This window comes from Syngnathus leptorhynchus, chromosome 8 (assembly GCF_054491065.1).
Source record: "Syngnathus leptorhynchus isolate UIUO chromosome 8, UIUO_Slep, whole genome shotgun sequence".
NCBI classification, from domain to species: Eukaryota; Metazoa; Chordata; class Actinopteri; order Syngnathiformes; family Syngnathidae; genus Syngnathus; species Syngnathus leptorhynchus.
The window spans coordinates 108,408-124,554 of NC_141202.1; the positions used below are offsets into that span (position 1 = coordinate 108,408).

A 16,147-nucleotide genomic window follows, 5' to 3' on the forward strand; every position below is an offset into this window, starting at 1 on the left:
CTGATGAATGAAAGCCAGAGAGCGCCGTACACGCAAAGACGATCCATCCGGCTCAAGTCCGACGGCAGCTCATTGCTCATGCAAGTTACTTGACGCTTGTTCGAGGACCTTTCCAACCAGAGACGGACACAGGTTAGACTTAGCAGAATATGCGCGAGAAGCGCGCTCTACATTTTGCTTCCGAGTTCCCCGAGAGCAGTCGACGGTCCGATATCTGGGAGGAAACTTAGCGTTGCAACAGTGGGCTGATGATAAAGAAAGAAATGACTGCTTAGCGAGACACTTCATTTTAGATCACGGGAGTGAATAAAACCTCAATTGCTCCATTGGTTTGTGTTGAACAAACCGTTAAAGAGCCAGAAGGTGCCGAGTAAGACGAGGAGCTCAATCCATTTTATTTCACTAAATTGTGGACAGAAAACAAATCAATTCTCCAGATAGCAGCAGCAGCACCACCACTCTGACTCTTTTTTTGCTGCGTGCCCTCTTCTTCCCGTTGTCTTATCTAGTTGTGGCCTTGAAGAGCCTCCGCCATGAACAGCTTCCCGAGGTTCTGAGAGGTGAATTCCTTCACGTTCTGGCAGTAGTTGTTAATTTGCCCTGTTGGAGAGAAGCCCAAAATATCCTAGCTGCCCACACCAATAAAAGAAAGGGAAAACAAAAAACAGCAAAGGAGGCAAACAGCCAATCATTGCCGCGCACCCAAACAGGCCAATGGCAAATGTTTGGAAATCAATGTTTTTGCCATCAGAAACACGGTTGTCGCAATGTCACCAAAGCCCAAAATACGAGTGCCGCAGTTGTACCAAAGGCCCGGGAGAATCCGACTTTTGCATTTGGCATCAGCCACGTCTACATGGCCATAGCAAATGCTGCCATTTCAATTCATCACGTGAACCGTGCTTGGTCTGGTCCCTCGCCTTGGAGCCAGCCGTTTGCCAACTTAGCTCCAAGGATGATTGGAAGGCGCACACTAGGTACATTTTCGACTTGAATGGATAGCGTGGGTGGCTCCTGATTTGACTTTGACATTGGAAAGCATGCTCACATTCATGACGTACGTGCTAGCTTTACAAGCGACATTCAGATAACCACGGCATTGGAAATTTGAATCGCTCGCTCTATTCAATTTGAAGACTGGGAAAAGAAGCCAGAGCCAAAATGACATTTTCATTATTTGTCCAGCCCTATTCGCAAGGTCGGAGAAAAATCACTGAAATCAAATCTTCCATTTTGGAGCGTCGATACCCACAAAACGCCAAGTATAAGCAGAGGTATTGGGCTGTACCTGCAATAAGTAGCGTCTCCATGCGAGGAGGCGCCTGGGGGGGCTTGAACATTTTGCTAATGTCCTCCTCCGGCAAGGCTGCTTCTCCTCTGCTCTCGCGCTGGGTGTTCTCCTGCTGTCGCCTTTGGAGGTACTAGACACAAAGACGGACGCTATTAAAGGACGGGTAAACGTTACGTGACAGCGATGGAAGTGACGAGACGTGGGGAGAGGGCGAGAGAGAAACACCGGATGGAGAGCAAATTTCTACGCATTAGCTGGCAAGTTTCCGCAGCTCGTTTGCTGAGCGACGACAGACTGATAACATCTGCGTGACGTGTCTTTGTGGGTGTGAGGTTGAGGGCCTGTGTTGATGAGAATTTTGGTGGGGGGATGATGATGACGATGATGAATCCTACTGGATGGAGTGTGGGCGATTGGCCCGGGGACGCTCGGCTAGATGCGCATTGTTGCTTTTTTTTGGCAGGCAGAGCTCGTGCGAACAGAGACGGACGGGCTCAGAGTTCTGCGACTATGGCAAACGTCGTCGATGCGTTAAAGCTTCAGACATTTTCTCGATTACAATCGAGAGCAATGTTTAATAAGGTTTCTAGGACCGCGGCCAATGATGCTGCTATGGTTCTGACAAATGGTATTATTCTTATTGCGCTATTGCCTTCATTGGATTGAAAGTGCGCTATCCTTCTCTTCTGGCTCGTGCATTTGTTTTTGAACCCACCAAATGCTTTCTCATTACCTGGTGCTTCTGCTGCTGCTGTTTGCTCAGATTGCGGCTGTAGGTGTTATACTTGACTATGTCTTGGTTCATGTCATCCACCCTGTCCATCAAGAGCTGAAGGCTTTTCTCCAAATGGTTGCTGCAACAAAGGTTCATCACATGTATGACTTGACGCATTCATCAAAGGCACGACGGAACATCTTTCCACAAGCGACCCTAACCCTTCCCCACCCTTCCTTCCTTCCCTGTTGTTTGAAGGAAACCTTGAAAAGTAGTAACCTTTCCAACCTCAAATACCATTTGGGAATTCAAATACTTGGGCTCTTATGATAAACGCTTGTGGGTCACAAACTGCATTTGTAACCGTTCCGTCTGCCAGCGCTGGAAATAAGGGACGGACCGACGGACGGACGGACGGACGGCATTGAAGGTCAGAGGACTCAGCTAAACAACAAAGCCCAACTCCCCTAGGTACTGTAAAGCAGAGTGAGGCGAGCGCTATTAGCCGCTTCGTCGTCAAGACTGACACCTTCGAGAGGACGCGCTGACATTTGATATATTGTTGCCATTATCAAAATATCGATCATGCCTTCTTGCAATTCAAAAGATAATGGACAGAGAAAAAGTGTTGCAATCAGGTCAAAGGAGGGAGGAATGAATGCATGCAAGCTGGAATGCTGATAATAGCCCATGGCTGTGGCAATCTTTGGAATATTAGTGCATTATTACAACGCCACTTGATAAAGCGTAGTTACAGGATCAAAATAATCTCAAGTTGTACAATGAATCAGAGAAAGTTTCACCTTCCATTCGTACTCTGATCAAGCCATTGAAATCGAATGAATGATCGCGAACCAAAGCTCCCTCGGGTGCCCGCTGAGCAATAATTGTTTATGCTCCACGCCGTTAACTTCAAAATAAAGCTGACCTTCCCAAACCCAATTCTTCATGATTGTACGTACACTAAATGAACATGAAAATGAGTTTTTATTTACACTAGGTGGAAAACAACGTCCCAACTCGATTGGAATTGAGTTAGGATGGCATTTGATGCTAATAACTCCCAATGTGCTACATTGACACTTTTGGTCATCACTGTGCGAGCTTTTTCTTTTTATGAGCGAGCAGCGGAGCGGCAGTTCACAGCCCTTTGGTGACTCGCAGCAGCTTATTTCCTTGCATCAATTACAACCGACTAACACCCCGGACGGCGCACGGAAATCCATTGGGAGAACAATGGCGTTTATCCTGACCGACCTGCTGGATAGATTGAGAAGTTCGTGTTTGTCGGCGACTGTGGACTTGTCCTCCAGCTCCCACATCAGCACGTTGATCAGGTGAGAGTTTTTGATGACAATGGGCACCTCCTCGAACATGTGATCAAAGCCAATGTTAGCCTTCTTCAATCTAAAGGGGGGGAAAGACAGAAAAGGTGGAGAAAAATGTAGCAATCGTTCTGGGGCTTTACGTTCAGGTCAAATATGCCCATGTGCTCCAGTAGCATTTGCTTTCATGCTGCATCACAACACAAAAGAAGACTGGCTCGCTCGTTCGCTCGCTCGCTCGCATGCACAATGCGCCATTCTGCGAGCCGCCTCGATTCCCAAGTCAACAAATTGAGCGGGTCAGCCAAACTCTGCCCTAAGGTATGTCAGAACTATTTTGGGGGCTGCCGTTTCTCTCTCGGAAACAAATGGCGGCCCTCTGTTTATGAAATGGAAAAAAACTAAAATCTAATCAGACATTAGGTCACGAGCCTATCCCAATTGACATTGGACACCCGAAAGCGGTGGCGGTCGGCGCCAGCTCAATTAAACCACACATTTGCAAGTGAAAGTAAAGTCATGGACACAATCGCTTATTTTGTGTCCTTTTGATACATTTCCATAGCATTTGCAAATGGCCATTTGCGGTGCTCGGATTTACCTTCTGCACAGTTAATGACATCTGAGCCACGGAAAGACAGAATGTGACCGTTGCATTTTTCAAACTGAATATATTTTTGACGTATATTGCTCGGGCTCTGCAACTTCCGACTCCCTCCCGGTCTCGAAAGGAACGACATTCAAGTCGCACGGAGTGATCCCGCTCTTGGCTCACTTTTGCAAATTGACCTCGTGATTGCGTCGGTTGAAATCACAAAACGCACAGCAAAGTTGGAGAATTCAAAGTCGGAAGTGAACAAGGGTCCATTTCGTTTCAAGTGGGGAGGACAGGCAACTCTTAACCTTTCACGCATATTGGCACAATTATCCGTTACGGCTGACCTTTTCAGACGTATCGCAATAGAGCAATATAAATAGACGTAAAAGAGGAACGCCGCATTTCACTTCACAATTGCTCACAGATATTGGACTTTGTCACACTTAACGTCACAAGATTTCCGAGACTCATTTGATGCGAGTCGCTCCAGTCCTACCGAGACTCACTCGACGCTTCAGATTCGAAACTCAAGTCCGTGCCGCGCTCGGTGTACTCGGAGGGCACGTCCGAGGGACGGCTCCATCGTACTCAAACACACGATTGCTATTCTCGGAATCAAAGAGACCACGTGCAAACAAATCACCACCGGCATAAATAACTTGAGGCAGGGCAATTTCATCAATTTGACACAAACCCTTCAGGTGTGAAATCTTTCTCTTTGCAGATCTCCATGAGTTTGGGAGTGAGCCTGTAGGCCTTCAGAGACAGCGAGCCTTGGGCCGTCTTTATAGGGTCTGAAACGGGGAAAGCCAGAGACGTTAAAAACTCATCAGATACAATACTTCAAACTTTACGTACGGACCATAGATGAGCACGACCGACTCCTCGATGGCATGCTGGTAGCTGAACTGGGAGTCGAGCAAGGCTCGGCTGACAAAGGAGCCGTAGTAGGTGGACTGGTACCAGCCGACGTGCAGATGGTCGATGTTGACGTGACGCAGAGAACGCATCATCTCCATCTGGTACTGGACTGCGAGAAGAAACACAAGAGTGAGGATTTCTTCCCCACCAAACCAGTGAGGGCGGGCGGGCATTTGCCCACGATCGGTGGGTGTCTCGCTGGAAGGGAACGGACGGGCCGGACGGGGAGAAGCCCGCTCGGAAGTGTCCTTCCTGCCGGGAAGCACGCTATACGGCCACAACCTTTCACCTAGTATGTCCAATTCAATCTGCTGAAAATCTATTTGCGGTATAAGCTACCAAGTTGTTTTTACAAGATGACAACACATTTTCTTAGCGTTTGGCCACCGGGAGCGACGTCTCCATCTGGGGCTGTGAAGGAAGGGGGACAAAAAGAAACATTGGACAAAGTGAAACGGCTCCACTCGCTTATCAAGTGATTGGTGGTCCCGTTTAATGTCTGTTATAGAAACGTCCGCCACTGACATTCCCTCCGCTCGTTCATTCTCGGTGCTGATAAATGCAGCTATCCCGGCGGAGAAGAGAAAAGACACGTACAGATAGGCGCACGTTTCGGCTGGAGGGGACAGATAGGGTGGCCTTGGGAGGGAGGGAGGGAGGGAGACAGGGAGGGAGGGAGACAGGAAGGAAGAAAGGAAGAAAGAAAGAAAGAAAGAAAGAAAGAAAGAAAGAAAGAAAGAAAGAAAGAAAGAAAGAAAGAAAGAAAGAAAGAAAGAAAGAAAGAAAGAAAGAAAGAAAGAAAGAAAGAAAGAAAGAAAGAAAGAAAGAAAGAAAGAAAGGAAGAAAGAAAGAAAGGAAGGAAGGAAGGACATTATTGGGCAGCTGTGGCCTCCTCCCTCCACCTTCTTTGAACCACAGCAGAGGTGGAAAGGGGCAACGCACTAACAAGAGAGAGCTCAAGGACACAAATAATGAGCATAGCTAAATATTGCAATAAGGACATTCCTCTGCCAACATGGGCATCATTGCTTTCATTTAACTACAGACGTTTGCCATTTATGGTGAAAGTCTACAGCACTGCATTTAAAACCTTTTGCTTTCTTTACCAATACATTCTTCAAGACACTGGACATCCATCCATCCGTCCGTCCGTCCGTCCGTCCGTCCGTCCGTCCATCCATCCATCCATCCATCCATCCATCCATCCATCCATCCATCCATCCATCCATCTCAATGAATCCAATTTGAATGATAATCAGCACCACCTCAAAACGCTTTGTTAGTCACAGATCAACTGAAAGCTTAAGTCTTACTCCCCAGCGGAGCGAGCGAGCACGTATGTGCATAATTAAGTTGGCTCGGTCGCTGTTTGAGCAAGCGACGAAGCCGACAGATAGTCCCTACTCTAATAGTGGATGACGCGAGAGGTGAAGCGCTTGAGAGCTCGCATGCTGCTGCAGGCCACAACATTTCAGAGATGTCTCCAAAAGTCAAGCTCCACCTAAGTGTGTGTCACAACACGTTCATTGTCACTATTGCACGGCCCACAAATGACACACGCGCTTTGAGGAAAACATAGGCTAGATCTCTTGTGCGCATGTCTGATGTTTGTAACAAGCCCCCCCTCCCCCCCCATCAAAACGGCTCCAGAGCGGAGAGGAGAATCATGCAAGTTAGCCATCACTATTGAGCCACCTTTACTGTTGGCCGCAATGCAATGTGAGATTCGACTTCAAGTAAGCCAAAAAAGACAGCAACAACTCCATAACGGCAGCAAAGTATCAATTTTGTAGGAAATAACATCAGCCGTGGCAAACGATGAGAAGAAGAAAAAAAAAACACACGGCCTTCAGCAAAGCAGAACCAATATTAACAAGCGTCTCACAAACAGCTCTTGACTTTAGCTGTCAATCTTTTTCCATGTCTTCTCTTCTTGTGCTTGCTAACTTTCTCCTTTTATTGGCTCTTTTTTCATTTTGTCTTGCACTTTCTCTTCTTGTGTTCTACCCCCCAGCCCCTCCTCACGATGAGACAATGGAGCAGATGGCTAAAAGTGATGGAAAGGAAGACTGCACCTGGAGGATCCCATCCACACGTGATTTATATCTGATTCCAAATGTTCACAAGGTACCATCAGCGCACTCATCTAATTGGCTTCACTCGGGGAGACCAAGGAAAAATCCATTACCCATTTGGGACAGGTATTGAAGGGCAACCTCCGAGAAGGACCTCATCACAGCGTCTTGGCCGGCCGGCCGGCCGTCTCCGGTGTGTTTACAGCAAGGAGTTGAGGGGTTAGGGCATTTTGAATTCTCTGACTTCAATTCACCTAGGTCTGCTCCAAACGACCTTGCAGAGGCTGATCGGCTTCTTTATGCATTCATTTGCATTTTGACAAAAGTCGTTGTCCTGCTCCAACGTGACGTGAAAGCGGACTACGGTGGCCGTCCGATGACGTACGTAGCCCTACTTTCCTGCCAGCAAAGGTGAGGAAGGCGAGCGCAGCCTACTCTTTTCCGAGGCCTTTTTCTCCAACAAGCAGTAGCAGGACCTCCCCTGCTCCTATTTGTCACAGCAATCCGCAGCATCCGCACAAGCCGCTCACTCCTCTGGCACGCCGCGGTGATATTTGTCGACTATGCATTGTGAGCTCACAAATCGCCACGGTGAATGACCAAAACATACAGATTGACACGGCGAGCTATCAGAAGTATGCCCTCTGTGTCGACGGCTGTCGGACATGATTTGCAAGGTCACGCGAGGGGAAAGTGGAATCTCAGCTAGAAGTGTATCAAAAGCCACTCACAGAGCAATCGGGATGGAGACTTCTTGTTTCCACTGAATTAGCTGGGACAAAAAGTGCTCCTTTTTGTCGTGCAAATGACAAGTGAACGTCAAAGAGGATATCATTACATCGCTCAACACAAAGATGAACGGCGTGTCGACTCATCTCACTTTTCAGGGGCACGCCCAGTGATTAAAGGGGGCATAAGGATTTAACGAGCGGCAAATGGCTGACTTACTAGGAGTGCGGCAAAATATTGCACCGTTTGGTCCGCTCTGCGCGGGACAATAATGGACCGCGTACATGTGGATTAAAGCAAAAAAAAAAATAATAATAATAATAAAGTTTCCCCCAGCCCAAATCATATCCCCCAGTTGATTTAAGGAGCGCTAGCTACAAAAGAGCGGCTGGATCAATCAAACGCATTTACCTTCATCAAAGTCAGCATCATCCTCAGTGTGCTGCGGGAAGGGGAAACAGTTGGTGATCTCCAGCCGATCATCAACCACCAGGCCGAGCAGGACGCCCTGAACCACCTCGCTGCTCTGGCCCTCTTCGTAGTGCTTGATGATCTTCAGCACCACCTGCAGCAGCCAAACGAGACACAGATAGCTAGCTAGATTGAGAGACAGATAGATAGACAGAGCGGCTTTTTTGACACACATCTTGAGGACATGCCATGCGACTCGTTTCCTACTTCCAAATCTTATTTGTAACCCGAGCTCTGGCTCGGCCATTTGACTCGGAGCTTGTTAATACGACAGGTTACAATGAAAAGCAGATTTTCAAAACAGACAGCAATGGCAGGGCAGCTTGCGACTTGTGTGGCAGGCACCCAGACCGCTGACAGACAAACGCACTTGTACCGTTAAGACGGCAAGCGTCTGACGGAGCCCTCCAGCTACACCTCTGACAGGCAGATCCTATGATGCAAGGCTTACGCCGCATCACTGCACGCTACCTGAAAGCGACACGTTTGCTGACACTCCAATTGAGCTTACACCTTTTCATTTAAGCGCACAAAGTTTGGGCTAATGAGATTGGAAAATAAGTCAAGAAAATTTCATGAGCGCGCCATTGAATACACATTGAGGTGAAATGTTGAGATATGAAATTAAGGTCCCAAGACTCCAGGGCAAGTTTAATTAGCAAGATAAAAGGAAGGCAGCAGCTGGCAAGTTCAGCTCCTGCGTTGACGCACGCACGCACGCGCACACACACACACACACACACACACACACAAACACACACACACACGCGCTAAACTGCTTTGTGTCCATGGCGGTGTGTGTGTACCCGTGGAGTGAAGCAGTGGACTAAGGCACACAAGTACATGGAAGTGAAGCTACTTTGTCCTCTGCTGTTTAAATAGGGTTACTACAAAGTCATCTTATCCATCCATCCATCCTATGTACACTGCTTATGCTCCCAAGGCTCAGGGACCCCCAGTTGTCTTCAGGCAGTAGGTGGGGTACCCAATTGGGCTCACAGATGTAGAAATGAACTTGCCACTAAAATTCTCCTCCCTCCTTATGATCTAATGCATTTTTATGACTCCATTTAATGACAGCCCATTGTTTGCTTCTTTCACACTGGCTGTCATTAAATAAAGAGGAAATAGATCTTGCCCTCTGCTGAAATAAAAAATGGATACGCCAAATAGATTTTATTTGACGACAACACAATAACACAACATGCATAATGGATTTGCCTTAGCAGAACAATCGCAACTTAATTGCTCCTGTTCTGTTTGCGGGGTCGCTAATCCCATACATAGATTTCAAGAAAACTAGGGATGGGACGAGATGTCTGAGAATGACGGGAGATTATAGCTATATTTTATCATTCTAATACATTTGATATATTATTGATACCTTATTTTATAAATATAAATGCTCGAAACGAACACGCGTCTCTTCCGGTTTCCATTTGTAATTATTTGAGTGACGTGCTGACATGAGATGACAGCGTCTCTGCCACAAGACTGTTGGCTGCTGAAACGGTTTTTATGGCTCCATGTTAGCTTAAGACCTTAAACGGGATGGCACTCGAGTCCTAATTGATATCTTTTTTCGCGTGTTAAGCAAACGCTAAACAGGTAGTTGAGAAAGGCACTAGTGGTTGACAAAAACAAATCAGGTCTATCTATTCAAGTGAATAATGCGTCGTGTAAAGAAATGATTGATCGATGACGACGTTTACTTTTGACGCTCACAATCAAGAAGGCGCCACTCATTTGAATCTTAACGCCACGATGATGCTTGCGCGTAGGCAACTGCTAAACATCTGGTAAAGGTGCTACCTTTTTCGAACAACATTTACAATCAAGTAGTGAAACGAAAGCGTTCTGTGACACATACCAAACCATCGATCTGGATCTGCTTCACAGGGGAGTCCAAAGTGCCACCAGTTGACGCCATTACGACGGTCAAATAGTCCACAGCTCCTGCTTGGAAACTACCAACAAGCCGCTACACGCGGAAAAGGGGAACACTTTTTAGGACGGACATTTTTGATGTGGCGTGAGTTTCCTGTTCGGGCAGAAACACACGCCACAAGGTTTAGTTCCGAACACACGGACACGTAATCCCAAGAATTCTGGGAATATACACGCTTCAAATCATGTGTCAACTATGTCATCATCATTCTAAAATGACACGTGTTCCTCCCATTTACACCTTTTATGTCATTTCCTTCAATTTATTTGAATTGCATTCACATTATTATGTTCTGGAAAACCAAAATGTGTCCATTTCATTCAAATAGTCAATGTTCTGAATGCATTTAACGTCAAATAGATGTTCAAAGAAAGAGCTCAGTTTAAAATTAGGGTTACGAATAATATGCAGCAATGGTGTACGTAAAACATTTTTATTTCCAATCTTTACAGATGTATCACTAGACATTACCCAAAGACTAAAAAGGTGGGGACACTGCACGTATCTGTAACAAGTACATTTTCTAGTTACATAATGCAAAAAGGTGTACAAGCATAAATGTGAAACACACAAAAAAAGCCAAATGAAGTTTAACTGACAAACTGTCAGTTTTATAATTAAAGTATGATATATCTGGCCCCCAGGGAGAATATTTGACAGATTCACTTGTATTATGTGAGAAAGAAAAAAAAAAAACACAAGGAGGTGGAGTTACACTTTGGAGAAATAAAACGGTACCTTCCCATAATATGTACATAGCCGCTGCAGCGTTTCACATGGAACACATGAGTTCTCATGATAGAAACGGAATATTTACAGGGCTAGAGGGGTACTGTTTCAATGTAGAAAAGTTCACTTAAAAGCAAACCAATCAAAGCATACAAATTGCTGATGGAAATGTGGTTTTTCTTTTAGATATAAATATAACTGTTAACATTCTTTTGTTTGAACTAAGTGAATACAGTAAAATCATTTTCAAACATCCAAAAACCTTCCCAACTAACCAACCAACCAACCCCACCTTTCCTCTTGGTTGGGGGGTGTATGACAAAAAAAAAACATTAAAAAAAAAAAAAGAAAAGAAAGCTGCGCATTTAAAAAAAAAAAAAAGAAAAAAAAAAAGATGTCTGTGGCAATCAGTGTTTTTTCCTCTGTCAATGTTTAAATAAGGTGGAATCGTGGTCCAGCGGTGGCGACGATGTCACTGTAAGGCTCCGTCTGGGTGACTTCGATAGCTTGCTGCTTCTTGAGGACCAGGAAACTGTAGAACTTAGCGGCTGCCTGCTTCTTGTTGTTGTTCCGGCATAAGTCAAGCAGGCTGACCGAGTCTGCTCCAGTTTTTGCCATGACGCGCTGCACGGGCAAGCACAAGTTAACAAAGTCATCGACACGAGCGCCCCCCCCCGCCCCCCCAATTCCATTTGGCGACGACTGGGGGATCTAGATCCATGTTAAAACAAATCACGCCAATCCACTGCTGTTTTTTCACCAATATTGCATGTCTTTTTCAGCTTAGCATAGCACTTAGCCATGTGACCATGTCAGGGAACTTGCAGTAGTGTACATTTGTTCACAAAAATATTTTGAAGGAGTCACTGGCTAGCTTCTGGGAATATTAGAAAGGCACAAGACTGACATCAGTCAGACACATGGGCTTTAGGTAAATAAAGATAGTTGCAAAATAGGTATTTACACTTACGCCGATCGGATTATCAATGGAGCTAAACCTCCCCTTGTTGGGAATCGATTTAACTGGTTAAAAGGCTACAAAAATGATTGGAACCAGCCAAGAATGATTTGGTACCTGAAGCCCGTGTAGCATCTGTTGAGTTCTCTTGTTCCATCGCTTCTCTTCCTGGTCCTGGTCTCCAGCCTGACCTTCTTCGTCCTAATCAAGACAACACAAAATAATCAATGGAATTGGATTTGATTGAGCTCTGTGTGAAAGTTATCTGAGATGGACTGATGCCGGTTGGAACCACGAAGGGTATACAACGAACCTCTTCTTCGTCGCTCTCGTCCTTCTTGTCTTTGCTCTTCTCTCCGATGAGGTCCAGCTCAGGAACGAGCTGCGTGAGGTTGACGGTGGTCTCCTCCGGGGGGAGGTCAACCTGCGGCACGTCCAGCCTCTGAGACAAGGCCGAGCGGTCGGCCAGCTGTTGCGGCTGCTGGTGCTGCTGTTCTAAGGCGGCCATCTGAAAGGGTCAAGAAGCCACGCTCAGTCCAAATCCCTCACACTGTGTCCTAAAATATTTTTTTTTCTTTTCTTTCCCTTCTCCCCAAAACTCACAGGCCCGACGGCACTCTCCTTTTCGAGGGTCTTGCGTTTGACGCCACGAGGAGTGGAGGGAGGCGGCATGACCGTCTCATCCAGGGTTGTCCTGCTGCCTTCCATTGCAGAGGCAGCCAACAAACTGGGCTCTTCCATGATAGTCTGATCTATACGGCGAACAGCTGTATTGGCTAACTACTCATTTAGAATTGTGGATCGGCCCCCAAAAGGGCTCTTACCGATGACATCTCTGTGCTGACCCATGACGTCCTCCCTGGGCACCTCTGGGTTCTCCAGCTCTTTGAGGAATTCATCCAAACTGTCTGCTTCGCCACCCTTTCTTCTTTTCCTGAGCTCATCTGGCACCAGAGGTGTCAGACAGCGTGTGAACATCTAAATGCAGAGAGAATATTAGCAAAGCAAAGGGGTTATTTCAACAACAACAAAAACACAGACAGCATTAGTTAGATAGCGTGACCAAAACAGTTTTGATCAATTATGCACAAACACATTTTTCTCCGTATTTTCAAGATGCGTACGAGGCTGTGAAAGGAGAGGGAGGGAGGGAGGGAGGGAGGGAGGCGAGGGAAGGAAGGAAGCGAGGGAGGGAGGCGAGGGAAGGAAGGAAGCGAGGGAGGGAGGAAAGGAAGCGAGGGAGGGAGGAAAGGAAGCGAGGGACGGAAGGAAGCGAGGGAGGGAAGGAAGGAAGGGACAACACCGTTGACTTTCTCATTCTGTTCCTTCAATGTCACTACATGGGCAGCAGCAGATCAATGAAAGATGGAACTTGAAAAATGTCCATTCATGCGCTTTTACTCGTGGCAAATGACAATTTGGCTCGCTCTCACAAACACACGCTCACCCAAAGGCCATTTTGGGAAAGTGTACAACGCTGCACATTTTCACTTGAATGGGCAACATTCCTTCCTTACCTTCAGCAGCCTGGCATTCCAGAGAGGCTGAGCAGGAAGAGAGAAGAGCTTCTCTACTCCCCCAGTCTCCTTCCACATCATCAGCTTTTTAGTGGGAGGGGCAAGGTCCAGCGTGGTCACAATATCCGAGTAGTCCGAGAGTTGGGCTCTGATGGTTTTACTGTCCAATTCCTTCACGCTGTCTACAATCAGCTTCCTCTTACGCTTGGCCTTGGTCTCTTTCACTGAAAAGGAGTCGAGACAAAAATTCAAAAAAACACTTTGTATCGTCTGCAGCATTGCTATGTTGTCGAACAAAACCATTTTCAATTCAGATCAGAAAGCCGGTACAACATAAATATTTGACTGACCAGTGATGTCGATGGGCTCCAGTGCAAACGCTTCTTCCTCATTATGAACAAGAGTGGTCTGTTCCGTCTGGTCAGCCATGGCCGGCAGCGGCTCCGCCGGCCCCGAGTCCGGGCTGTCTGGACCCGCTAGACGATGTCAAAGGCGAATTCGGATGAGGCCCGGCCATGGTACACAGCTACTCGGAATTCCATTGTCATTTTTGACACAGTCTTTATCTCGACGGCGAGTACTTACGCGATTGGAGGTTGTCGAAATCATCCTCATCATCTCCGTGATCTGGAGGCATCATGACACTCCCGGTGATGGCCGGAGGGTCGTCAAAAATGCCGCCGCCATCTTCAGAGCTAAGGAGCTTATCCACTGAAAGAGAGATGTCAGAATCACCACTTCCACATCAAAATGAACAGGCTAGCTTGCCTTTGAAGAGCTCACCTAACATTCCTCCGTCACTGTTGCCCAAGGAGGCGTCTCCAAAGTCATCATACTCCATGTGGTTGGATTTATCGGGCAGATTAGCCGGACCGGGCTCGGGCTCTAACAAGAGGTTGGAGGCCGTAGCACCGTGCATGATATCCTCCTCGAACGTGCTGGCGTCGCGCATCATCTCCCGGTCGTCCATGCCAAAGTCAGCTGAGGAGAATAGCAGGTCATGTGTAAATAAGGTTCTTCTGTTCTAACAAAACTACATTCCACGAAAATACAAAGGTGGAGTCCATATTTTGGGGGGGTTGGAAGAGTACTGCATCACTGCATCACTGCATCACTGCATCACTGTTATGGCCTACCAAAGTCATTGTCTTGCAAAAGGCTGAGATTGCCAACATCCTCTCTCATGGTAATCTCCTCAACTCTGCTCTGGTTCAGAGTGAACTGCTGGGCCACGTCAATGTCACTGGGTACAGGACAACAAACAGTGAACGGAGCGGAGACAAGCGTTCTCAGAATAGCAGCATTCTTATCTCTACTTGCTTTTTGGAGATCGTGACGAAAATAAGTGCAAAGAGAAGACACGGACTTACTCCAGGTCAGGAAGTGGCTGGTCAAAGTCATGAAACTCTTCAGGTAAAGTGATGGCATTGTATGCTGCCTCTCTGTTTTCCTCAGGCAAATCCACCACACCTGCACACAAATAAAAGCAACAACGCTGAAAGTCAGCACACTGCTAAAGGAAAGGATTACCGGGCGGGGCAAGTGGATGCAACCGTACCTGGCCTGAAAGCCATTTTGATTTTGATAAAAGCTTCATTGCAATCAGCCAGCAGGTACTTGGCCTTTCTGTGGTAGATCCTCACCACCCCGAGAAGTAAGTGACCTGACGTGCGCAACGCCATCTTCACCTATGAGCACAATACCAAAGAATGCAATATTCCAGAGAGAGCAGACTGAAGTGGATTAGGTTGCCATGGTTACCTTGGGTGAGATGATGCTCTCCACACTGCTCTCCAGGTTGCATTCAAACACATGAGCCTTGGTCAGCTTCTTGTCCCAGTGGGCCGCCAGCCAAATCTTGGCCAGCGGCCCACGTTTGCTGAGGACAAAGTGGGCGTAGAACATCGCCTCGGTTCCACTGCCTCACACACTGACAATGGCGTAGGCTCACCTGTTGAGTACACCGTATTTCGTTCAACACAATAGTGCCGCTATTATTGGGACCTGCTCTGAGTTAATCATTCAAAAAACAAAACAATATCTACAAAAGGGCTATTTAAAACGTGTTCAACACGTGCCGTTGTGTGCAAAATGTGGACGTAATACTTTGAATGATAAGTCCAGGAGAGACTGTTGTGAGTTCCGACATCCCAGATGGCAAACGGTAGATTGGGCAGAAATGTACTCTTTGAAAATAATGAACATCAGGCATGCAATTGGTGCTGACGAGTGACCTGACGGTAGATGGATTCAGAGAGCAGTCAAGCAGTCGAAAATGTAGACAATCGCGCCAGCAAATACGGCGCCATGATCGAAATTGCACGCCAAATAGCATGAATTACGCATTGGTCTGTGTGTGTGTGTGTGTGTGTGTGCTAGACGTTTTCAGCGTGGCTGTTCGTTCGGACGTCTTCTTCCCGAGTCGATAGTGCATTTATTTCAAAACAACACGTTACCATCCTTACATTGTCATACTCCATCCAGCACAAGTGATGTTCTAGCTAACGGCTAACGACTCCTCCTCGTAGCACGAAGGCCTGAATTAGTACTACCGTGTTTGCGTACGAAAAAAAAATAAAAAAAAAAATGGCACAAAACAATACGCATCCAAGTGCAAAACTACTTACCGGCGGTACACCGATAGATTGTGGAGTTCCACAGATGATGTTACTTCTCCCAGCGAATTTCTCCCCGTCGTACTCATTAAAACCGAAAAGATGGCGCCAGTCGCCTTCCTCCCGCTCACCGCTGCCCTTTTAAAATCCACAGGATGTTTACAGTCAAAAATGGCGGAGGAGGAGTTTCCTGAGGGGGAGGCTAGGCGCAGTGAGCACTTGGGCCCGACAGGGGGCGACTCTGGAACGCCAACC

At 46.8% G+C, this 16,147-nt stretch overlaps 2 protein-coding genes across 2 annotated transcripts; both read right to left on the minus strand.

Moving 5' to 3' along the window:
- Positions 1-371: 371 nt before the first annotated feature.
- LOC147051485 (eukaryotic translation initiation factor 3 subunit H) lies at positions 372-10,166 on the minus strand. Its single transcript, XM_085918498.1, has 8 exons — positions 9,996-10,166; positions 8,066-8,219; positions 4,792-4,959; positions 4,624-4,723; positions 3,264-3,413; positions 2,025-2,145; positions 1,289-1,421; positions 372-600 (listed from the first exon to the last, which is right to left on the minus strand). Exons 1-8 carry the CDS (start codon positions 10,053-10,055, stop codon positions 506-508), a joined length of 981 nt encoding a protein of 326 aa, XP_085774624.1. The 5' UTR covers positions 10,056-10,166; the 3' UTR covers positions 372-505.
- A 324-nt stretch (positions 10,167-10,490) lies between these two features.
- LOC147051486 (double-strand-break repair protein rad21 homolog A-like) lies at positions 10,491-16,057 on the minus strand. Its single transcript, XM_085918497.1, has 14 exons — positions 15,905-16,057; positions 15,039-15,228; positions 14,836-14,965; positions 14,648-14,747; positions 14,414-14,520; positions 14,061-14,258; positions 13,863-13,988; positions 13,628-13,753; positions 13,278-13,501; positions 12,585-12,738; positions 12,364-12,512; positions 12,074-12,268; positions 11,878-11,961; positions 10,491-11,426 (listed from the first exon to the last, which is right to left on the minus strand). Exons 2-14 carry the CDS (start codon positions 15,180-15,182, stop codon positions 11,235-11,237), a joined length of 1,929 nt encoding a protein of 642 aa, XP_085774623.1. The 5' UTR covers positions 15,183-15,228; positions 15,905-16,057; the 3' UTR covers positions 10,491-11,234.
- Positions 16,058-16,147: the final 90 nt, after the last annotated feature.